At 44.2% G+C, this 25,783-nt stretch overlaps 1 protein-coding gene across 3 annotated transcripts in view; it reads right to left on the bottom strand.

Moving 5' to 3' along the window:
* Positions 1 to 5,388: 5,388 nt before the first annotated feature.
* PDE6D (phosphodiesterase 6D) overlaps positions 5,389 to 25,783 on the bottom strand; it is a 33,135-nt gene continuing 12,740 nt past the window's right edge. For 2 of the 3 annotated variants that reach the window (XM_014871621.2, XM_088170455.1), the window contains exons 2-5: positions 12,599 to 12,687; positions 9,276 to 9,401; positions 8,361 to 8,466; positions 5,389 to 6,010 (exon numbers count right to left, since the gene is read on the bottom strand). In XM_014871621.2, the coding sequence (XP_014727107.1) occupies positions 5,929 to 6,010; positions 8,361 to 8,466; positions 9,276 to 9,401; positions 12,599 to 12,687 (403 nt within the window). In that variant the 3' untranslated portion in view covers positions 5,389 to 5,928. Of the gene's footprint in view, positions 6,011 to 8,360; positions 8,467 to 9,275; positions 9,402 to 12,598; positions 12,840 to 15,524; positions 15,569 to 15,973; positions 16,051 to 25,783 lie in introns of those variants that run through there. The other variant, XM_088170456.1, reaches the window with a different exon arrangement.

The raw sequence follows: 25,783 nt of genomic DNA on the forward strand, positions 1-25,783 counted from the left end.
CTGTCCCCAAGCAGGGACTAGAGCTGGTGCTCCCTGCACTCTGTGCAGCTCCATGGGATGGCCATGGGCACCCCTCAGAGCTGACAGGTCCCCAGCAAAGGCTGGGGACTGTGTTTGGCCGTGGGTAGCCCCATTGGCCAGTTTGCTGGGCTCCAGGGATTTGTGCATCCCCAGCTCGGCAGGAACGTGGTCGAGAGAGGGATGAAGGCAGCCCTGAGGCACGGAGGTGTCGGTGCCTGTGGAGATGCTGAGACACCTCATCCCAGCTCCGGGCTGCCACAAGGAACAGCATGTCCAGCCCAGAGTCAAGGCCATTCCTGGGGCACAGCTGGTGGCACGTCTCATCCCGGGTGACCCGCCAGCCTGCCTGCGGTGGGGACAGCCCGAGCTGGCCCTCGGTGGCTCTGCCGGTGCAGTGTCCTGCTCGCCGGCCCCCGCGCCGTGCAACCCGGGCAGCAGCGCTGTCTTGCAGCACCATCTAGTGCTGCGGGATGGGCAAGCCCCGCGCTGCCCCCGACAGCCACGGCAGCGCCGTGGGGACCGGCCGGGGCTGTCCTGGGTCGTACTGCCAAGGCCAACCTGCCAGGAAAGCCAGGCAGGCTGGTGGTGATGGGGATGAACAGGCGGCACAGCGTGGCTGCTGGCCCGGGGCAGCCGGAACTACCTCCCCCGTGCTCCTGCTCTGTGCCAGGGAATTTCCTGCAAGGATTCCGGGAAATATCAAGGGGTGCAGACGTTCCCAGTTCCTGAGCCAAATGTATCTGGCCTCAGCTGCCCGTTTTGCCACCTCCTCCCGTGGAAATTGGGCCTCTGCCCTCTCCTTGGAACACTTGCTTCTCTCTCAGCCAGGTGGCTCCAGCTCTGTCAGTCCCTCACCGTCAGGGTCTTCACATCCCTCGAGTGGTTTCCTCCTGCATCCCCAGCAGTTTCTTGGGGCCCATCTTCCATACCTGGTGAGATTGTGATCCCTTCCCACAACTTATCACTGTTCCCCTTTTGCACATTCGGGGCAATGTCAGACCTTTCCAGCCTGGCATGGGGGACACCAGGACCCCAGCACCGTTACACTGTCCTCTCATCCCCTTGCTCTATGTCCCTTGCTTGTCTCAGCTTGTTATTCCTTCTGGGTGTCTGCCACTCTCTGCACCCTGCCTGGCACTGAGGTGCTGGGAGAGCAGGCAGGATTCTAGTACAGGGGAGGTGGTGCAGGAAGGACTTTGGCACAAAGATGGATGTCATAAGAATGGAATGCTCTTCCAAAGGGGCCGTGGTGATGGCTGGCCCCGCTCGTGGAGTACTGCTGTGGATGTGGATGTCAGACCTGCACTGGGGTGAGGCAGCTGCTGAGCCCCAACAGCGATTGCACCCGGGTCCTGTAGCACTGAGGGGCTGGAGACCAGAGGCTCCCTAGGGCAGGAGGAATTGGACGCCTTTTACTGAAAAAAGGGTGCTTTGAATCCTGTATTTGCTCCAGCTGCCCTCCTCCTGTCCTTGGGGAGAGATGGAACTGTGCCCAAGTCACCTGGCAGTGATATCCCTGTGTCCAGCTGGTTGAGTGCCTGCTTGGGGCTCTGCCTGCTCTGATTTGGCAACCCAGGGGTGGGATCTGTGTCCCCCAAAAAAGAGCAGAGGGACTCAAACCTTCCTAGACCTCCTGTTTCCTCCCAGTGCTGCTGAACTGGACGGCACTGGGTGAGGTGGAACGAGATGTTGCTGACCCCAAAGGCTGCCCTTTGCCACCACCTTCTGCTCACTGTCACCACGCCCTGCCCGTGCCGGCCCGTGCCACCGGCACCTGCGGGAAGGTAAGAGTAGCAAAGCAGACACCGAACATAACGTGGCCCTGGGCTGTTTGTGCGTCTTTTGTTCGGCAGCAACTTTCATGAATCAGCTCATTAACCACATTAGGATGGCTCTGCCGCCCTGCCTGAGCCTTATCGGGCGGGGCAGATTTGGGGCACGCGCCAGCCCCGGTGTTTTTGGCAGCTGAGGTCTCCCGCAGCAGCCGGGGTGGGTGACAGCCTGGAGGGCGCTGAGGCTGTGAGAGCCTGGTGCTTGCCAGGAGAGGAGGAGCCGGCCCTGTTCCACTCGCCCTCATGGCAGCACACACACACGTAGGGAAGAGCTTGGAGTGCTCCCAGGCCAAGACATGGCTGGAGGGTAGTGAGGATGGAGCTTCCCCCCAAATCTCTGTGTGCCAGCCCCCCAGGCTGTGCACAGTTCTCTCCATTTCCCGATGTGCCTCTGTGGCCCCTGACTGCGTGCCAGGCTCTGCTCTCACCACCAGGTTTCCAAGGCTGCCACGGCGGCTCACAGCCCTCCCGAGGTTGAGGATGAGTCCCCTGTGGCGACATTCCAGCTGGCAGGAGCAGCTTCCCGAGCACGTTCCTTGCTCCGTTCGAGGCTCTCACAGAAATAAACGCCCCATGTGTGCTGATGGATGAGAGGCACCGGTGCCCTCCTCCCCGTGGGAGCTATAGAGGCCAGAACACCCCGGCTGCCGGCTGGGATTCACCCGCAGTGGCGGCTGCTGAACCCGGCCAGTTCCTCTCCCCAGTGCTGCTTGGCCTGCCCGAAGCCAAAGGCTCCAGCAGGTGCCTGGAGGCAGCAGCTCCAGGTGAGCCAGGAGTTTGGTGAGTGGCTGAGCTTTGGGCAAGGTCCAGCATAGTGAGAGCTTCTTCAGGGGCCTAGCCAGGTCCTATCCTTCCCAAAGTTGCCTCTCTTCTACCACGGAGCTTTTCCCTTGTGCAGAGCCCTGCGCATTGGCTGGGGGCAGCTTTGTGGCCCAGAGATACCGAGCCTGTGAACTTTCAGGTGGGAACTTACTTGGTAAATAAGAGGAGGAATCACTTTGTTGGTCCTTGCACTCACTTCTCACCCCCAAACTTTGCACAGAGAGTGGCATGAGGCTGCCCTCAGGTTGCAGCCAGAACCGCCACAGGGACATGGATGGTTGGTGGCAGTGGTGACACAGGCACCCCGACCTCCTGCACCACTTTCCAACCCCACTTTTCCCTTCACTGGCACCTGTGCGATCCCATGCAAGGGAGCCAAGATCTGACTGTGCCATGCTTGAGCCCTGGGCATGGGACATGCCCCTGTCTCCTGCCCCTTCTCCCAGGGCTCCCAAATTCCATCAGCCCCACAGGGAAGGGAACCCACATTGCCTGGGCCAAGAACGGGCTCCTGCTGTGAGCACGCCGGGGCCCTTTGCCTGGGTTTTGGGCGGTGGCTGCTCAGTCCCCAGTGTCACCCTTGCCCTAGGGCCCCGCCGTAGGGTTCTTCAGGTTCTTCAGGGAGGCAGATGCCGGCACTGGGGCGGTTCTGGGACACGCTGTTCAGGACCAGGAGCGGGTGGCTGCTCCCGGCTATTTCCCAAGGAGCCACTGGAGGGCGGCAGTGACCCGTCCTAGCGGGGCCCGCCAGCTCCGACTGGGCCAGCTGGGCAACCTGGGCCAGTCCGGGCACGGCGGGCGAGGATGGAAGGGAAGGGGCTCCGGAGGTCCCCCCGGGCCGTCTCAGGCCCCGCGTCCCTCCGGTGCCCTCTCCAAGGGCTGCTCACCCGGCGGAGCCTCAGCCACGCCTGTCGGTGGCCACCTAAAACCCCGCGGAGCCTCCAGGTGAGCGGCCCCGTAGGGAGCGCCGGGGAGGTGAGGTGGGTGTGGGAACTCACAGCTTGTCTCACAGAACAATGTGGGTTGGAAAGGACTTTTAAAGGTCACCTATTTCAAGCCCCCTGCCATTAACAGGAACATCTCCAACCAGGTCAGGTGCCGATTCACTGATCTGACCTGATTTGGGCAACCTGTTCCAGTGTTTCACCACCCTCACCCTAAAAAATTCGTTATATCTAATCTAAATTGACCCTCCTTGAGTTTAAAGTCATCACCCGTTGTCCTATAGCTACGGGCCTTACTAAAAAGTCTGTTCCCATGTTTTACAGGCCCCTTCCAGTACTGGAAGGCTGCAAAAAGGTCTTTCTGGAGCCTTCTCCAGGCTAAACAACCACAGCTGTCTCATCCTGTCTTCACTGGCAAGCGCACCCTTCCCTCTGATCATTTTTGTGGCCTTCTCTGGACCTCCTCCATTGGGTTCGTGTCTTTCCTGTATTGCCATGCCAAGGCTGGATGTAGCACTCCAGGTGTGGTCTCATGGGAGTGGGGTAGAGGGGGAAAATCATCTCCCTTGATCTGCTGGCTGTGCTGCTTTGGATGCAGCCCAGGTTAGCATTGGCCATTAGAAGAAAAGGCACCAGGGCAGACTCAGACGCACTGGGAGCGTCTGTCCCTGTGCTCTGGGTCAGTCCTTGGTTGTAGCTGAGCTTGGCAGAGGTGGTGCCTGCTCTGCCTCTGCTGGACACCGCCTGTGTGGGTCTAGTGGAGTGTCTGCCCTACAACAGAAAGGCACCTGCTCTCCAGACCTTCAGCCTTTCTTATTTTTCCTTTTTGGATACCTTCGTGTCTCCTCTTGGACAGAGGTCCCACCCTCACTGGGTGTTGTTCCTGCTGGGTGCAGTTTTGGTTGATGTCTCTGTTTGAAGGACCCTAGGACAGGTCACACTGCTGACAGACTCTGCCCTGCGGGCGCCCCAGGCTGGGATCCATCAGTGAGGTCTGGTGAGAAAGTTGCTGCCGTGGCTAATGGGGATTAATGGTCCAACTTCAAACCCCCTAAACAATATTTACTCCGTATCCCTACTCCATACACCCAGTGGCTGAATCCACGATGTGAAATGATGCCTTTCATTTCCTTGTGGCTCTGAGTATCTCAAGCCCAGCAACAGGACAGGCTGACTAAGGCATCGAGTGATTACATAGCTGCCTGTGATGTTCAGAAGCAGAAGCTGGAGATGCCCCTTCCCATAATGTCCATGTGCTAAAGCTGATTACAAACAGCAGGGAAAAGTGGCGGCAGAGCTGCAGAAATCTGTCACAGAAAAGGTGCTGCAGTGTGTCATGGAAGTCTCCACACGTGGGGAGTGTTGGCGTCAGCAACTGCAGCCCCAGCAGATCTCCAGGGAGCCCAGCCCAGCACGGGAGTGATGCAGGTGAGCTCAGGGGAACATGGGTTTTCCAGAGAGGCTTAAGTGTCCCCAGGCACTTGGAAAAGCAGAAAAGTGTGCAGTGCTGTTCGAGAAACCAGTGACAAAGGGACAATTGGTCCCAAGGGATTAACAGACAGAAGGGACGTGAAGGAGAAGCCTTGGTCAGGGAAGGCAGGACACCTTTCTGATGTAGCCAGTTGGAGGAAGTGAAGTTTAACAGAGATGGGAGTTGTGGAAGGGGCAGGGAAGTGGAAAGCCCTGTTGTGCTGCTGGCTTGAGTGACGGGAGTTTGTGCCTGCTGAGGTACATTTTTGTAACAGAAAGAAAAACACACGAAACTGACATTTCTTCCCTTCTTTGGACGGTAGGAATGTTTTAATTGAGAAATTTGTTTTAATTACATTAGGTGATATCACAGTCTATTTTACAAGTTTGGGGTAAGAGGATGTGTGGACCAGTTACACAGAAATCCAGCGAAAGGATAAAAATCTACAACATGTGAAAAATGAAAAGGTTAACCCCAAAAGAAAAGCGTTGAGAGTTTGGTATGAGTGGAAATGGGAGATTATACCAGGGTCCAGAGAAGTAGAAAGGATGAGACTAACATAAATTTACAGTATTGGTTCTGCATGACCATCATTTGCCTGTGTTCAGAGACAGCCTCTCTTCCTGAGGGCATCGCTGAGCAGATGGCCCCGTCTCTGAGGATTTGGTCTGGTCTTGTCAGAGGAGAAAACAAAATAACTGATGGGCAAAGGTCACAACCCACGCTGAGCTGGTCCCCAGGGTCACTGCCTACAGGAGTGTCTTCCACTGGATAGTCGGGGGGTTCTGCACCAAGAACTGTATGGAGGAAAACTAAAACAGCTCCAAAAAGCCCCATCTCAAACGTAGAAAAGTCTCACTCTGGAAGTGCTTACGAGAAGATCGTCATCATAGAATTTGGTTTCTATAATAACATTACCACTGCAGGAGGAAAGGAGGAAAAAGAGCTGTTAGAAGGATGCATGGACAGTGGTTGCTCCTCTCAGCACTTTCACAAGCCTGGACTGACACCCTGACCACCCCACAAGATCTCTGGTTTGGAGCTGCACAGTGAGCACTGTCCTGGTCAGGGTCAGTCAGGACTGAGTGATCTCCCAAACAAATTCCTGTGTGGAATATTCCCCCCATCTGAGCACGGCACTGCTCAGGCTGCAGAGTGCTCAGACAGCAAACTCCTGCTCACTCCTATTGCTAAAAATAAACTAGCAGTCCCTGCACCTTCAGGCCCGTCTCCTGGAGGAATTGTGGAAACCAAGAGGAATTCTTTTTTTATTCTCCTTCTCTGTCCTCTGGTGCTGAGCAAGCTACATCAACCAACTTAACATGTCATTTCCCTCAAGAAGTGCTTAAATACAAAGACACAAGCATATTTTATACAAACTGCAATGGAAATGGATTCGGGTGTGACAGAAGCTCTGGGGATTTAACTTGCTGGCTTTTGAGATTTTGGTACATAAAATAAGAACTCTGGGACCATTACAACACCTGGACACCTAAGCAGTGTGAGCTGACCATGTCTAAACCTGGATCTTGAAAACCAAAGCAGGAATTCTACCTCCACTGTGGCTCTTGGTGTCTTTAACACTGGACGGGCTGAGAGTGTAAGGTTTGGCTGTGGTGTGGACAATGCTTGAACTAAAATGTAAGGGAATGTTCTCAATCTGATACTCGGTCATCCTAGGAAATCTTCATGCAGAGTGCCTTGTTTAGCACCAAGTATCACATCTCCATTCTCTCCTGGTTTGGAAGCACCAAGACACACATGAGGTCTTTGGGAATATCAGAAAATGAGGGGCTGTCTAAATCTCAGCAACTGTAAAATGATTACTTCTTTGGGGCACAGATTCCCCTTTCGACTTCCTTGGGCTGGGGGGTTCTACTGAAAAGCCTCAAGAATGACTAGGATACCTCTATGAATAGGAGAGAGAGATCTGGGCTCCCCACTAGAAGTGGACATACTTCAGGGAACAAATGGAACATTGGAAAATCCTCAAGGTCATTTGAAAACTAGCTTCTCTTAACTCCCAGTCCTGAAAACGTCTTGAATTCCTGAGATGATCAAGATCAACTTGTCAGATGTCTTTGTTTCTTTACTGTGGTTCCCAAATCTGGCTCCTCCTGTACTGACTGACAGTGCCCAGCTCTGGGAGCCAAGGGTGTGTGCAGCACCTCCAAGGCTCTGAGCAGGCTGAGCCAGGAGCACGACTGGAACACTGGTGCTCTCCTCTGAGCCACTCTCTCTTTGAAACGTGCTGTGAATGGGAATCAGTGACGGTAGCTCCTATCCTGGTGCCTTCTCTATGCGACTGGCTTTGCTCCAGACAGGGAATGAGAGGGAAAATGCTGGAGAGGAAGGTCTTCCAGAGGACACAGTGACCTTGCAGTGAGACTGGCTGCTCCCTGTCTGCCTCTTGTTGGCAGCAGGGTTCCCAAACCCTTCTTTTTCTGGCAGTGCACTCCTTGTGTGCTTGCCAGCACCCATCCAGCACTGCAGGGAGATGGTTACCCTTCCCAAAAGCCTCCCTCCAGGAGCCTTTTCCATCATCCCCAAAAGCTGGAGCCTGGCTGCCCACACTGAGCAATGCCCAGCACGTGCTACTGTGACACATCCGAGGCATCAGTGCCCTGCTCAGGAGCCCATGTGCACACAGAGCCAGGAGTAGATTTTGTGAGCAGTGTGTGTGAATCTTCCTGCAGGTGACTGTAAAATGACTGATTCCTACCTATTAAGGGAATTTTAGCCCCAGATACAACTCCATGCATAGTGTATATAAATGTATATATATGCACATACACTAAATATGTATAAGCCAATATTAAAGACACAAAGCTCAGCAAAATGTTACAGTGATGAAACAAACACTAGAGCAGGTGATATATTGCCTGAACTAAAACTACCTTGGACAAGAGTCAGTGATCTATAGCTGATTTAAAAATGGCCAAAAAATCTGATTTTTTTTTCCCCCTGGATGTAACGGGTTGTAAAACATTTTAAAATCCTTTCACAATTCACCTTCCAAAAAAATTAAGCAACTTTATTAAAGAATCAGTTTCACTTTCTCCAAACCTTTATTGCTATATTAATGCAAATTGGACCTATGGGAAGGAAAGTAATGAGGTTGGCCCTTTTATGTCTCAACAACTAAGAGTAGTGAAGTGATTCAGAGTTGGTAGCAGTTCCCTCTCCTCCATCCCACCATTGCTCCCAAGGAAATGCTCACACTGCTTTTGCTATCCCTGCTCTCAGATTCTGCAAGCCCAATGCACTCACGTTAAAACGTTAGCTGGCATCATCTGTGATTCAGGTGCTGCTTCTATCAAGGACTGCCAAGTGTTTGTGGAGTTAGGAATCACAAAACCAAATTCAAAGAACCATTCTGCAAAGTAAAAAAGAAAAAAAAAAGAAAAGAAAAAAGATCCAGAGGCATTTGAAAGAAGAAAATTCACAAATGGTCCTTTTGCTTTTCACCTGGCAGGCTGGGAAACTCCCTAAACTGTCCCGCTGAGCTGCCAACATTTTACATTTAAATTACTTTGTACAGCTTAAACTGTACTGAACCCTCCCCTCCTCTTAGAGCAGATACTCTCTAAAATAGCTGATGGTACTGATAAGGTCACACCACTTCCTTGGCATTCGGTGAAAATTTCAACACACCTAAATGGGAACGGGAAACCACACTCCTCCTCTTGTAGATATCCCTGGGATCCAGTTGAGGTTAAGTGTGCAACTGGTTGCTCAAAAGACACGGAGCTCAATTCTATCTGCCCGTCCTCCAGCCCAGATTAAGAGCAGCACTGCAGTGAGGGGGGTCAGGTGTGCAGCTGTGGGGTCACTGGCACTGCTGTAACACAGGTAAACCAGAGGCTCCATCCTGGCACTCTGAAGAAGACCCAGGAATTCCAGTAATAGCTGACTCTGAAATAACCTGTTTCCTTGCCTCAGGCAGCCTGTGGTGGATTTATGCCCTCAGGCATGATTACCCAGCTTTTTTGCTTACATAACAAAGTGTTAATACACTTATGAAATGCTATCCTTAATACCATGGTCCATTAGTCCTGACAAGATGTGTGCTTCAGTGCTACTCTGAAAAATTAAAATCACCACATTTCAACCCATTTTAGTCACTCTAATCCCTGCCCTTCTGGGGTCAGTCCCTGTGCTGCAGCACACAGAGCACATCCATACCTTCTAGACACTGCCCTTTGAAATAAACTTTCTGTTCCAGACGGAATTTTTCCATTTGTTCTGCTGAGGAAAAGTTTAACTCCCGAGATACTGCTTTGCATTTCAGGATTTTTTTAGGAACTCGGGCTGTGAAAGAGATAAAGAAGCATTATTTGGACACAATAAAATCCAGCTTCTGCAGGTACTATTATTCATATATATACATTATTGGAAATAATGATTAGGACTAATACAAGATCATAGCAGCAGGAAAAATGCAAACACAAAGGACTTTGTTTTTACATTTGCAAGAGTGAAATCTAAGATGCAAATATCTTAAGTACCTTGCCCACAGCCAAGAATTAAACTTATGACAGAACTAGGGATACAATACTGATCTCTCAGAACCAGACTTCTGGTTCTTAGCTGTTTGTTACTAAACCCCGTAATTTTTCAAGTTGAAATATAAGATGCAAATTAAATTTTTACTTTAAGAATGGTGCTGAAGATCACCAGCAGCCAAAGGGCTGCTTAGCACACCAAGCCTCTTAGCCCTTCTCACTTTTCCTTCCCTTTCAGACTGTGCACCCCCAGAGCACACCACAAACGTGTGTTTCTCAGCCTAGCAGCACTTCCCAGCCATCTCAGAGCTCTGGGAAGTGTCCTGTAGAGGTAAAGACCTGTTCCCTTAACACTGAGACCGACCCAGGCTGTAAAGCCAGAACCACACTGGAAGGTTTAAGAGAGCAGTTTGACAATCCAGGTTTCTGGGCTCTTGCAATGGGTGTGACACCAACAGCAAGTGGCAAACTGTACCTGGTAGGTATTTCACAAGATGATTTTTTTTTAGAGGTGGAGGAATAAGAGAAGGGACAGTTTGAGAGCACTGATTAAGAGTGCTAATCAGGAGAATATGAAGGGGGAGTCAAACCAGTAAAAATCTCCAAAGCCCATCATACTTCAGTGGAGTGACTGTACATAATCCTTCCTGCATATTAGAGAATGTTTCATGTGAATTTTTTAGAAATAAAGAGGGGAGGGAAGAGAGCTGGCACGTGCTTTATGAGCCAAACTGTTCCAAAATGGAAAGCATATCAAAACATCCATGAGGAGGGAGCAGGCTGGTGTTTAATAAAGGGAAGAGTCTCCCAAAGCCCAGGCAAATCTATCTAATGTAGAATAGTTTAATGGAGTAGGACCTTGATATGACACCAATCTCAAGAGTTGGAGGCTTAGGGAATGTAAGCCAGCATTCTACCCCAAGGAGAAGTACATGGCCCACAGTTTGGGAAAAAAAAAAAAAAAGAAGATTAAAAATAAAATTAAAAGTGTAAGGCAAGGATTTTAAATGCAAAAGATCTCTAATTATTTTTATGAGATTTTTTGTGCCATGGAAATCAGCATGGCACCATCCTTTACTGCCCTCACTGGTACAGACTATGCCACTGTGGATAAACATTCCTTTGCAGTTAAGTGTAAAATGACTAGTTAAAACTGCTCTGCAATTTAGTAGTTTTATTTCTTTCATCTCCAAGACAGAGTCCTGAGAATGTTTGCTTTAACATTTTAAAACTACCAAATAAACAGTTACTTTCAATAAAAGGAGGACTGTGTTGTCTTTAAACATCTGATTTAAGACATTTTAATTTACATTTATACCAAGCAAAAATCATTTACACATTATACATTTATATCAAGCAAAAAAGTAATTGAAATTACTTATTTTAAGCTCGTTTTACTTTTATTTCACTCTTTTTTTCTATTAAAAATATAAAAGAAGGAAGTTTAATTCTCATCAGTTAAGTCCATTTTAAAACATGCTGAGATTCAGATAAGCATAGACTTAATCCTAAATTTACTAGTGCTTTTTGTTAACTTGAGGATGTACTATACCTGCACATTTATTTAAGCACTTACATGGTTAACATACATTTAGTCAGATAATTAATGCTGACTAGATTAGAAAGTGTTGAATGACACATTTCTTATTTACTCACAAGTAATTTTGGGTCCAACTGTTTAGTTAGAAACTGAAATTCAATTAAAATACCCATACAGTTATGTTTTCATTTACATTAAATAAAGCTATCTTAAATATTTGGGAACATACAAGAAAGCAAGTTATCTTAGCCAAACTGATTTTACATTCTGAACTACACGTTTTCTTAGATAATGAAAGGACTAGTTGTATGTCATGAATGAAAGCTGGCTGTGGGGATTCTCTAAGAGCTACACCTCAGCAACTTACTCCAAGATTTGTTTGTATATTGGAAGAAACCGAACTTTACAGATTTGCATCTTCCAAATTGCCTCTCAGTTTTGAATGCCCTGTCACTGAACAGAGCTGACTGGAAAAGCTCCTGCTGTCAAAAGCTGGTTTAGATGATTAATTCCAGTTTCAGGTGCTGAGGCTGTGATTTTTACTACTTAAGGCAGTTTAATGTTAAGGCTTTGGCAGCAATCCAATACCACATTAATATTGTTTTTATTTCATCTAAGTGGTAATAGTAAATTAAGGTAGTAATACAGTATCATGATTTGAAACTTAAAGAGTTCATTTTATAAAGAAACTTGTACTTAAATCAAATAGAAGTAATGTTTAAAAAGCAAACAGAAGTCCTGTTTAAAGAAAATGTATTTTATTCACTCTGCTATATATTTGGTCCTTTGTTTGCTGTGTCTAGACTGTGATTTGCCCTGAATGGCCACAAAACATACACACACAAGTACTATATAATGACTTTAAGACACATATGGATTTAATTGTAGAACAATTACTTTGTTTGCCCTCACTAGTTCTGCTGCAGGATTGTATCAGAACTGCATTTTCCCACAACTTTTAATTCACCATCAAATTACCCTGCTTTGTTGGATGTCTCAGCCTATTTATTGAGCACAACATATCTACCTCAGATTTCTTTTCTAGCCAAGACATACAAGAACTGCTTTTTTTGTCTCGTCTCCCAAGGAAGACCATCCTCCCATCTTTAATCTTTTCAGTGGCTTCTCCTAATAGCTCTCCTCTGCATCTGACATAGTTTGCAGTCATCCATCTTCTAGACGGATGAGTGAACTGTGCACCAGATAAGGTCTTAACTATTCCATGTACAATGGGCATTAATCTCAGGCCAGTGTATGTTTTAATTAATTCTCCAAGTTCCTCTGATGGAGATGACGGTTCCTGTTTTATTTGCAATGAGAATCTGAGGCACAGTGAGCACATATGATTTGCCCAAGTGACAAAAGTGACATCTGTCCTTCAAAGCAGAGGTATAGTTGCAACTCAGGTGACCCAGACATACAGCACCACCCAGCCCCAAATGCCCAATAAAGTCACACAGTACCTTCATGCTCCACTCCAGGTACAGACAGATCTTCTGTTCCTTGCCAGAGGATTTTCCCTGTTTCTGCATCCCGAAGGTTCATCCAATTTCTGATTGGGAAGCAAATAAGGAAAACAAGCTATCTATATCCCTAAATGCTGTGTGTAGTATTCTCTGCTGAGCTCTGAAATAGGCTATTCCAGATGAGTTTCAGTCATGGTTTCTGGTTCTCAGGAGGCCAAGGAAAAGAGAGGCTTTTTCCCTGAGAATAAATGAACAAACCAACCTCTGACCAGAATGAATACAATAAGAGTTTTATAGCCACAGATTTAGTTTTCACTTTAGACTGAAGCTTGTTAACCTCATCTATCATTTTCCATTGCTTTTAAAGGATAAAGGCAGTGTCACAGTGCTGTGGAAAAGCAAGAACATTGCTAACAATAACAGATAATTCTACACAAACAATTGCTGTTCTCCAGCATTTGAAAAACACTAGGAAAAGGAGTCCTTTCTACATAACATGAGAAAAAGAATAACATCCAATCGAGCTTGTTTTCTTAGCTTACAAAATATTAATATCAAGGGTTGTTCTATTGTTGTTGACCTCGTAACTGCCACTCATGGGAATTCTTCAGCAGCTGAGTGCTAAGCAAAGAGAGATCGTCTCTTTTCACTCTCAGCAAGTGAGGCTGTGCCAGCTTCCAAAATGCCCCAATCAGTGAATTAGTCAATACATCTATAGGCAAGTAGGAAATATTCATAATTCCAAAGGGGCAGTTAATAATGGTAAGTATACCTTTGAAAAATATCTCTCACAGGATAACTCAGATACTGACAGCTCAAAACAAGGAGCCTGCACACCTGCATGATGTCATCCTGAACAGGGACATCCATCCATAAGCCTCAGGCCCTCCTGCTCTGCAGCTCCTCAGGGTGGCTCTGAGGATTCACCAGTGTCAATACCAGAGACTGAACAGAGCAGGATCTGTGGGATGAGCCCACACAAACCAGAGCCTTTCCAGGAGCTCCTTTTGGCTGCTTTATGGCAGTGCACCCTTCATACTCAGTACTGCCTATAACAACGGCTCAAGGAACTGGCTGGGGAAGTGGAGACAGAAGAGGGACAATATGGACCTTGACATGGTGATTTGGAGATTTGCATATTGAGCTCATCCTCTAACACACACAGTTTCCAGGCAGACTCACATAAATGCATCACACGGATCACATTTTTCCAGAGCTCCCAGGAAGAAACAGATGCTTTAGCAAATTTTGCAGCACAGGTGAACATTTGTTTTAAAATTATGTGTGTGGAGGAATGGAAGATGGCTGCTCCAGCAGAGATGTGAAGAGTTTTTCCCTTGCTGAAGGCTAGTGAGACTTTCAATGCCCCACTGAAAAGACAAAGGGAATGTGTGCACAGGGTCTGTTCACACAAAACTTGGCAACAACTTGGAGCGTGGGAAGAGGGAACACAGGGCAGCCTGCTCATGTCCTTCTAGGCCTGTTCCAAACACATTGTATCTACCACTTGTTCGGAGATTAAGGCAAAAGAGAAAGGGGCACAAGATGAAAAGCATCCTCTGAGGACCCTGTTTGACACCTCCATATCCTAGCAGGAAGCTGCAAAGTGGAGCTCTCTCCCCAGCCAGCAACCCAAGAGAGACAGGGGCTGGCAGGGAAGTCAGAGAGAGAAAATGAACAGCAGAATGGCAAGAAGAACCTGCAGCAGGGCTGGGCATTTCATGTGGTGCTGGCTGAAAAACTCAAAAGTCCTCAGCCAACACAACCTGCAGGATGGAAGTGCCCCAACTGTAATTTAAAATGCCAAAAAATCCACCATTTTCCCATACATCTTCCCACACACAAACATACACATTAGCCAGGGTGAAGCTATTTGCATAGAAAGCAGTGTGCCATCTATCAAATGCCACGTACGAGGGGAAAATAACAAATGAGACAATCTGAGCATCTCACTGACAATCTCATTTATCTTCCTGACACACTGCCACACAAACACTCTTAACTATTAGCTGAACAGTAATTTAGTAAATTGGGCACTTGATTATCAAATACCTGTACTACCTTTAAAAAATAGTCCTCTCACAAGTATTTATTTGCTGTTTCTTCACTATAAATATCAGTCAGAGTTGTGAGCTCCCAGGTTTGGCCACAGGCTGTGTAGTGCTAAACTGAGCTCTACCAAGTTCCTCTGAACTGGAAATGAAACACTGACCAGGACAGCAAACCCAGCACTGTTAAAGAAACTGATCCAGCCTCTCAGCTGCTGTATCAGTACTCTAACTAATGGACCATTCCTTTTGCTTGCCATGACTTGCCTCACCTTCCCATCCCTCTTCCCTTGTCAATTTTTGGAGCCCTCTAAAATCACATTTACCATTTTCAAAAGTATTATATTAGAAGTGCCCTTTAATAAGAAATAGCCTGACAGCTTAATTATTATCCTTACTTGAAATACACAGTTATGGTGTTAATGACCTACTATTTCTGGTGAGAGACACACTGCTGGCCTCTGTAACTTCTCCCTATCAGGATTTCTCTCTCAGTCCAGCCCAAGAAAGATGATACAAGTTATGTTGCTGTGCTGAACAGTGTTAACATTTACAATGTATATTAACATTTGAGGTGTTGGACAGCTATAAAGTGCTATTTGGCTTATTTTATTGATGTTCCACTGTAAAAGCAAATCCATGCAGGATAGCCTGCCCCATGCCTTGTACTATGACTGTCAAAATCAAGATCAAGAATTAATAAAAAGCTCAAGGGTCTACCCATGCTCATGAGACCATGCCTCATGCATGCAGCAATGCATGCCACAGTTCCTAGAAAATACATTGTATTTAAACAAACTGAACATTGCTAGCCTAGGTAATTCCTTATCAGAGAAATAAAGGTTTAATGTCAGTGTATTCAAAGGCTTTCTGACCTTGACAAATCCATGTGTTGGTTCAGGGCATGCTTTTCCAACTTCTGCAAATGAAGAAACAAAATCAACCTGCTAATCAGAGTGTATACAAAGAGTAAAAATATGTGGACCCAGACATATTTAAAGGGATCAGAATACACTAGCCAGTTCACAATTTTTTCCCAATAACTAAACATTATTAAAAGGGAAGAACAAATCATCAAATCTTAAAACCACAGACACACACACAATCTCTTTCTATTGGAAAAAACACTTCATGTACAAGAGGTTAATTATTTTTTAAAAAAATAAACCTTTAAAAAGAAACAGGCACCTGAAAAAACGTTTTAGTCAAAAGAGATAATGTATAAAACTTTGATAGAATTTTAAAACAAAAAGAGGCAAACCCTACCACAAGTGATTTCTTGACACGGAAATACCTGATACACAGCAGTGGCTGTACTGCTTACCTAGTGAGCAGCTTATCAACACTATTTCTGTCATCTTGGATAGGCAGGCTGGTAATAGGACATACCCCAGAGTGAAGAAAATGGAGATCTTGAACCAAACCCACACACACTATTATCTTCTAATGTGTTTAATTGGTTTAAGATTCTTCCACCCCAGCATGAGAGATATTGTTACTAAAAATAAAGAGTGCTCCACCTCCTGAGCAGCAGTGGAGACCTGCAGGCAGAATGATGATGGCATTTTAAGCAATACTGAAAAGGAGAAAGTAAATTAATATTGGTCTAATACAATTACTTTTTGAAGAGGTTCATGTTAAGCCATTTGACAGGGGTAGCTAAGAGCAAGTAGGAAGCCAGGCAGTTGTAGCTTTGTGAAGTTTGTATATGGGAGGGGAGGAAGAACAGTAGTGTATTCCTAATTCAGTTTCTCACTCTTACACCATTAAATTTTCATTCGTCATTTGTGGGCTTGGGTTTTTTTTTTTTTTGGAAATGATGTTTGATTTAAGACTCAATAGATCAAATACTCTTCAGTCTTGAAGGCAAGAAAGGATTAGGAAGGAAGAGTGTACTGTTGATCTATTTATATTCCACCACCTATTGGATCAGCAAAGTCTTACATAAAAGCTTTGTAGTAGCTGGAACTTGACTTGCTTTATATACATGATATGACTTATCTCCCTCCCTTACTTTGCTTAGCCTGATGAAGGGAAATGGTTTGTGCATTTCTAAATCCAAATTTTTCTTTATTTTTTGTATCTGTCATAGAGATCACTTGGTTCAAACAAATCAGAATGTACATCCTTATCTTTCAGTGTATTAGCATTGCAAAAGATTGCCTTGAATTACCACGCTTGTAATTAAGAGTAGCCTTGAGGAAGAGAATGAGTACAAACAAAATCTATCATTAAAGTAGTATGGAGTTAAAAGAAGTCCTGCCTCAATCTCCCTATTATTTGTATGTTGTAATGTTTAGCACTTCTTGAAGATCCCAAAGGCTGTGGCAAACAGTAGGTATCGTTACTTTTGTTAAAATGATCAATTTTTCATTTTATTCCTTGCTGTATATGTCTACATCTTTCTAAAACCTCAGGAACTGTTGTACTCTAACATTTCATAAAAAAAACAAGGCTAATGTTCATAACCACTCCTAGAACGAAGGTCTTTCATCATCCCTGCCAGCTTTTTTTTTTCCACATGAAATGTAACATTAAAAACAGTTCACTACCTGCCAGGTGCAAACAGCATCTCAACAATTACATGTTAATGAGACCTGTCCTCTGGGAGAAGGTGGAGCTGAAAGCTCCCAACAATTCAGACAACAATCTCTGTTATAGACCCAAAAAAGCTTCTGATCAGGACTCACCAACATTCACTCCTGATTTGACATGGTCTGCTGTGAAAAGCAGATACAACCAGGCAGTCATGGCATAGGCAAGCACGTTATCTTACAGGGAAGTAAAGATCAAACTTTAGGGATTATATTTATATCAGACATATTTTCCCAGAAGAATATTTGCATCTCAGTTATTTCAATCCAGTCTGAGGAATAAGGACCAATATAAATTATGCAAACTATCTACCAAACTACAAGACTACAAAGTAGACCACCTAAATAGCCTTGTGTTTTTCCTCCACTCATCCCATTCATCCTGTAATCTTTGCCATCTCTACTCTCACTTTTTATTACAATTCCCAAATCCCTCTTCCACAGAACTCCTAATTGTGTGCTTAAATTTAAACACATGCACAGACGTTCTGCTGATTCAGGTCCTTGAATTCACTCTGTTCACACTCAAGAGAAATGCTGCTGCCTGCTGTTTAATAAACCACAAGTACACATGCTGGCAGTATTCCTTCTAGCCTAAGGATGAAATTCAGTGCAAAATCCAATCTACTGAATGAGCATCCATCCATTCTGTGTACAGGAATACCAACACACAAAAACTGGAAGTTATTCCTCAAACATTACTGGAATCTTCGGGTGTAGTACTGTCAGCTTCTCCTGCTTTTAGAAAGCAGTACTTTGTTGAGTTCTTGACTGAACAAAAAACATGCTCTGACAGCTCTTACAGGGGCAGAACTTTTAAAAAACTCATCTATTATAAACCAACTTTCCTAGAGTGATGCACAAGATATGGGTTACTGTGCTCCCAAATGATGGGAGGTGCTGGGAACTGGAAAGGTGCTCTATTAAATCCTCAAATGGAAGGAAGCCAATTATCCCTTCAAAGCACTCCTGGCACTCCTTCACTTGCTGTAAAAGAGCCTGCTTTTAAAGTGTCCTGTACAGAACAAGTTGCTGTGCAACAGAAGCCAGGGAGATCCACAGATTAATGTGAACCACATGGCAAAATGCAGCAAAAATCCTCAGCAACCAACAAAGTAATTTCACAGCAAATGATGCAGTCAGAGGGATATATTTGCCTACAGCATCACAGCAAAAAGATCACCACAATATCATATACCTGTATTCTTTGTACTTCCCTTTATACTTTCTGCCTTACATCCTTGTGTGTGCCTGCACAGATCTGGTATCACCACAAAGAATTTCCATCTAACATCCATTAGACAGTTCTGGATTAAGTTGCTCTTGGCCCATATTTGGAAAGACAGTTACAGGAGTTACTGTACAGCAAGCCAACCTTACCTTAGCTGTAATACATTATGCTAAAAGGGCAGAAGTTAATATTGCTCCCTTCTATTGTGTTAAGTAGACAGAGCTGTGACCATTTCCACTAGGCAGTAGAGTGGTCCTGGAGTGAAGCTCCAGTACCCCCTGCTGTGTGTCACATCCTCCCTGCCCTGTGGGTGACCATTCTGAAGCTGAGCTATGTTCACACCTAGTATTTCCTGCTTGAACCTCGGAATACATTTCAACTTAGCAGGGCTCATGTTGAGGCACACTGCAAAAGTCTGCAACAAAAATGCAGCCTAGGTCCATTCACAGCCAGATAACTGCAATGGGACACCAAAAAACTAGAGAAGTACAGAACCTGTTTACCTCTACAAACACTGGAAACGAAGTAAACCTACGTCCAGCATTTACTAATAGAAATTTTATCAAGTTAAACAGCTGTGTCTTCAAACAGTTTAGGCCGAAAGATACAAATATTATTCAGTATTTTCATCAAAATGAACAACTAACATCCATCCCTACTCCACAGCATCCTACTGACATCAGGTAGCAAAATAAGGCCGAGTTTAAATTAATGTTTAATTTTTACTGTTGGCAATTAACTGTCTGAAAATATTCAGTGAAATCTCTCAAAAATCTTAAATATTTAAATCAGAATTTGTGACACTTTTAGTAGTCTTAACAAAAGCAGGTATTTGTGAAAAAAAAATGAAGATGTAGAGCTCCTAGACTCTGGAAGGAGAAGTGTCTAGCATGGGCAGACAGGGTGAGAGAATGTGTTTTGTTTCTTTGGTAATACCCATAAGTATTGACAACTAAGCCAGGCTTCCATTTCACTGACTCTTCCTCTCTCCTTCAAACCAAAGGAGCAAGAAACAAATGGATGCACATTTTAAAGGAAAGAGTTACAGACCTACTGAAGATGACGCTAAGGGTCATAAGGAGGGAAAAGGGAAAGAATAAAAAATTATAGTGGTTTGCACACAGCTGAACAGAGATGTAGACACTATTGCTTCAAGGTTTACATCTGCGTCTAGCTTGAAGAAGCTTAACTCCTAAAAAGTCCAGCAATTTTTGTCACTGCTGAGCAATAGGAACCGATTTAGGCATTTGCGAGTAACCTTTGATTTTTTCAGACAAAAGCAACAATGTGTGACATTCCTGAGCAGCTCCTGCCTGCAGCAGATGAAGAGACTGCCCTGTTACTCCAGCACACCAGCAAAGCCGACAAGACAAGACAAGGCTCCTGGAGAGCATGCCAGGCACTCCTCTGGGAACTAAGCTCAACCCAGGGAGACTAAACCACTTCTAATCTCAAACCAAACCCTATACCCTAAAATTTGAGATCCCTAACCAAAAAATTTAGAGTAAAGCCCAAAATGTACTTGTGGTACAATGAATACAATGTTGTTCAAAGTGGGAATAAGCTCCAAATCATTTCTACACACACATCACTGGCTTAGGGGGCAGATTCCCCTGTCAGAGGGAGCAAGCTGCCTTCTGTGCCAGACCTGTTTGCTACTATTAAAATTGAGCTTTGTTTCCTCTAGAGACAGATGTTAAAATGGTTCCTAGAACCAGACAACAGTGCCAAAATAAAAGCAAGCTGGAGCAATGTAGTGGTTTTCTGCTGTTTTCTGCTGCCTGTGTTTGTTAGGCTTTTCTTTGACTTATCTCAATAGCCTTGACAGAGTTCCTTTACACCAACGCCTCAGCAGGAAAAACAACATGTGGAGATTGCTTTACAATCTAGGTAGTAAAACAATCAATAACTTGGGAAAACTTATCATTCGTTGCAGGAATTGCACAAAGAAAATTAGTTTCTCTTTTCCATTACGGTAACACCCAGCTCCTCCCATCTTCCCTGCATTTTAAATGCATCTCAAAAACAAGCCTGAGCTTGTGCTAAGAACCCTTTGAATATTTACATAATTAATGTCATCACTAATACTCTGAGTTTGTAGAAACAGCAGGTGAATCAATGGGAATGGTGTATTCATCTGAAAAAAGAACGTGACCTTTAAAATCCATAGGGCTTTATCAGAACATAATTTTAAAGTGGGTTGCTTGTAGCTCAGAACAAAACTGAATATAACTATGGAGAAAGCTAACAGAGACACCATGTACACCAGAGAAACCAAAAATACAATTGAAACACTGGAACTTCCTTAGAAAAGATACCTGGCCTATATCAAAAGGTAAGACAGGCTGCAGGACAGCATGAGCCACATCCAGAATGCTTAAAATTAAGTTAAATTCTTTAAACTCCGAAATAATTGGAATCAGTTTGTCCACTTTAATTTTAGCACATCAAACAATTTTCCTCTCTGTAAGTGAACACTGAAAGTGATTCAGCAATTTATATAACTTTATTTTGTCTTAACTACTTCAAAACAATAATTTCTTCACAGCTGAACTATTATGGTAACATTTCAAGGTTCTCAGCAGTAAGTGAACTAGAGGGAGTTTCATGGAAACAATCTATCAAGAGGTTCTGGTGCATAACTTCATTTTCATAGATAAGGCTGCAGCTAGAAGCCCTCACAGGAATTTATCTCCCTGTAAATTGTTCTGGACTATTGTTCTTTACAGAGCTGATGTCATGACAGTCATGCAATAAAATCATCTTTAATGGAATGAGGCATTTTAAACTTCAATATGACTCTTTATTTTATACAAGTATTCAACTGTTTTAAAATATGCATTATATTGGCTTGCTTCTAAAAGAATGCTTGGATTGATTTCATGTCACTTTTGCAACACTGGAGGATTGGATTTTTTATGTCTAAAAGGATCTTCACACTTCCCCATATTGAAAGGGCACAGACCTGAGCAGAGGAACAATGACTTCTTTGACCAAATTTTTAAAAGGGATAAACATGGCTGCTTAGCTGGCATTTTCATACAGTTTCACTTGAATGACCTGTAGCCTTGTGTGAAAAGTGGAGAAAAACCAAACCTAAAAGGCTCTAAAGAGGCAGCTTTTTCAGCACTGCTTGTGGCCAGTCGATGCCTTTGTTCCTTGAAGGCCTCTGCAATAATTTCTCTATTGAGCAAAGTGATGTTTATTGAGAATGGCAAAGCTGAGCATCAGCAGGTCTCCCTGCTGTTCCGCTTATCCATCCAACTCCAAGCAATATCTTGGGCTGCAAGTGTCCCCTGGTAAAATAAGCAACTGACAACACACAAAGCTTCCATGACCTCCAGCTGCCTGTGCTTGTGTAGTGACCATGTGCTTTTTTCCCCTTTAGTGTTTAACTTAAACCATACCTAGTACTACACTGTGCTTCAAAAACTTCAACTCATATTCTCAAAGGAGCTTTTTAATAACTGCTTACTGGGATTGGGAAATAAACATGAAGACTTGCCCACAGCCACACAATGAATCAGTAAGAGAAAAGACATCTCAGGAGGTGTTTGGCTTCAAGACTGTTTCTGTTTCAGCAGACATACTGCCTCTCTCTTTAGGCAGCCAGGAACTGGGCTGCCTGGCTGATGGAAACTTTTATTGTAACTTGGAGTGACTGCAGGAGCACAGATTGCTGCAGTCATGCTGTGGGGTGGGTGCCAGTGGTTTCCTTCACTCTGTTTCTCTTGCTTTTGTTGGTTTCTCAGTCACCCTATCTCGAATGTAGGGTGGTTCTGAATCACTGCCAAGCATTACTAATGGAAGTGGGGAGCAGGAAGGAAATAGAGGACTGCTTTCAGAATTAGAAGGCCTTTTAGAGTCTAAAATGCCATATTAAAGCAGGACAGCAAAATGGCTGCATTGCCTCTGACAATAGAAGCAAAATGGTGCTAAACTTGGAAAATGTGTAAGCCTCTGAAACTTATCAATATTATTGTTCTTTAAGACAACTTAAAAAAACATCAGAAATACAAAAATATGAAAGTCATGGGGGAAAATATAGCATTTGTTCCTGCCTTAGTTCCCATTAATTCAACTAGAGCTCCTGTGAAAATTTTCTTTTCTTTTTCTGTTCTAAGTCTGGACACTCAAATATATTTTGAGCTCAAAGTGCTTCAGTGAATTCAGTGTAGAGGTCACACTCAACATCACACGTTGTTTTTTGCTGATTTAAGGCAAGTAGCCACCTAAGCTAAAAAAATCTCCACTACTCTAAAAACTAGGGATGTCCCGATATAAAGTTTCTAACATGCTTTAATAGACAAGGTTTCCTTCCACATTTCATTATGTGTAAAAGAGAGCCCAGCGAATTAGTGGAAACACAGCACTTTTCAATGTATTCAAATTGTCCTCAAAGCTGCCAGCTCCAGGAACTACAGCAATAATTTTGCAAAAGGCAGCCAGCAGTAAATCTGAAAGGACAAAGTCTTGGGACAAGTGCTATGGCTGTTCGCTGCTGGCAGGGACAGGCAGGCTCCATTTTGTACAAAGAGACCATCAATATTGCACACAATGACATTCAGAGAGGACTATGAGTCTAAAGGACTCTTAGAGATGAACCAATATAAACACGTTTTGCTTAAGTCCAAACAACCTAGTACCATCTTCACTCCATCATCAGCCTCAAGTCAGACCCTTGGAACATAGGATGACAGTGGTTGAGTAATTAAATTTTTGAGAAATTTCCAACTCTTGAAGCTGTTTGGTTAAAATACTAAAAATAAACTCCATGCTAGGCAGAGTTGTGGTTTCAGAACAAATGCCACCAGCTCTACAAGGATTCACAAATGGCCCTGTGACACTGAGATACTCCTTGCCCTGCACTCTAAGAGAACTACACTCTGGGATTAGTTGTTTCTGAATCCACTAAAGCTTCCCAGAGCTGGACTGCAAGCAGTCACTGTGGGGAAATGTCCACCCTGTTGCATCCTGCCTTGTTTCCTTTTTTCATTACATTCTTTCAGAATCTATTGGGATCAGAGGAGGACAAAGACTAAGCACAGTGCTGGAATTAAAAAAAAAAAAAAACCTTCTGGAAAAAAGAAGCAAGTTCCAGCAGTAAGCTTTTCCTAACTTAACTTTGCTTGAAAAACTTTCCAGTACTTCCAGCCTCACCAGATCCCACCGAGTATGGGCAAGCACTCATTTTTCACTCATTCTTGTGCAATGCACAATTCTTTTCATGCAATTTATTATCACAAACAAACATTTTAGTGGGCAACCTTTCAAATCCTACCTGTCACGGAACTCCTAAACACTGGGCTTCATTCTTCCTTTTACAAAATGCCAAGAAGAAACATGTATTTATTTTTTATGTCCTCCATTTTGAAAAGGTGTCTGAACATGTGACAGCCCTATTGCTCCACACAGGCCATTTCCAAGGAGAAGAAGCAGACCTGTCTCACAGATACACACTGTGACTGTACCCCTGGCACCTGGAGACAGAGAATCAGCCAGGACAGATCTGGCAGGGGCTGCCAGATCAACTCTGGTGCACAGGTCAGGAATACAGGCTAATGATAACGAGATGGGGCTGCACACAGCCAGTGCAGTTACAGCAGAACCTGAAGTGCTCAAGCTCTGTACTGAACCTCACCAGTCAAATTTTGAGCCTCTTTTCCCTCTGGGAATCATTGCCCTTGTCTGCTTTCTCCACCACAGCAACCTGTAAAAAATACAGGCTACTAAGTTACACAGTGAGGCAAAAGAACATTTCAGAAACCCATGCAAACATAATTAGCAGAGCCTCAAATGAGCTGGTTAGATACTCTGCAAAATGGGAACTGACTTTTAGTTAGGAGAAACAAATCTATGGGAAGGCAGTTTGTGTGGAGTGCATTTTAGTTCAACCAAGATGAGCTGCTTGGCTTTCTAGCACTTGTTCTATTTATTCCTCTACTCCAATCTTCTCAGTGTGACGTCCTTAACGAGGAGATCACAACATCCCCTGTACTGGCCAGGGAGATTAAGTAACACACAGACACACACACACACAACTAGAAAGCAAGAGTCTTTGAGATTTAACTCAAAATCTATGCTGGTTTGCATAAGGATTTGACATTTAAATGACTGAATAATGTTAATCTTCCACTAATATTAGACTGCTGTTATGAGGTATTACAAGATAAACCCAAGCCATTTTCTTTAGAAAATATATTTCCTTATCACTATATAAAAGATGTCTGCTGATTTTTCCCTGGGAATCTTCTGAGAGAGATATGAATTTAATGTTGGACTTGCCCATGCCCATGCACTGGACCACAAAATAGGGAGCAAGGGGATTGTTTTTTATTTTCATAAAGCTCAATAAGTACACTATTCACTACTAAAATATCATCTGATACACAATCAGAGCAAACTCCATCTATTTTTTAAATTACCAGTGTCAGATTCTCTAGTATTTCTTCACAAGGTTCATTGGAATAACAAGGATCTCAAATATACAACAGAGGTAATTAACCTCTAATTTCTATGAGCACATTCATAAAAGACCACTTTAGGGTGAGAAGCAGGAAGAGAGAAAAGATCACAGTTGAAACAAAAAGGGAAAATTTTTCTTTTGTCAGTAGTCTTAGCATACTACAAAGCAAGTACAGACTGCAGCAATTATTTTTTTTTTAATACAAAAACTAACCAACAATCTTAGCTAGAAGTGCATAGCTGAATGTTCAGATTTGTGGCATTTCAATGTCTGCTTTAATTACTTATTTTCTATCTCTTTCATTGTAAGACAAACAAAGATGCCATTGAGGATGCATCTCCCCTGATAAGGCAATCAGAACATGAGCCTGCAATTACAGTAATACTTTGCATAAAGGCTTCCCTTATTAATCCGAAAAAGCTCTATTGCAAAACCCACTATTTTACCAGGCTGCCATTCTCAATAGTGAAAAAATTCTGGATTCTTTATGCCTGAATTCTAAGCAACTCAGGCCTTCCTCTCTGTAGGAAAAGAGCCTTTATTTGTTCCATTCCCAAGGATAAAAAAGGCACAGTACAGTGGCACCACTGCATATCCAGCAGTTTAACATCAGGTTCTTCCTGCTGCTCCTGTGGACTGCTGCCCACGTCAGAGATCAGCACCACGTTGTTCACACACACAGGATGTATGTACTACCCAGACACCTATGTTTGTAAAGCCTCCTATTAATCATTCCTGTACTGCCATATATTAACATTAAGTAGATGATTAGTGTGTTAGCAGTCAACAGCCCTGCTAGCTTGGTTACCTCTCAGGCAGATACTGTTTACTCAAGAATTTTAT

The sequence above is a fragment of the Sturnus vulgaris genome, chromosome 10 (genome assembly GCF_052056855.1).
Source record: "Sturnus vulgaris isolate bStuVul1 chromosome 10, bStuVul1.hap1, whole genome shotgun sequence".
Lineage (NCBI taxonomy): Eukaryota > Metazoa > Chordata > Aves > Passeriformes > Sturnidae > Sturnus > Sturnus vulgaris.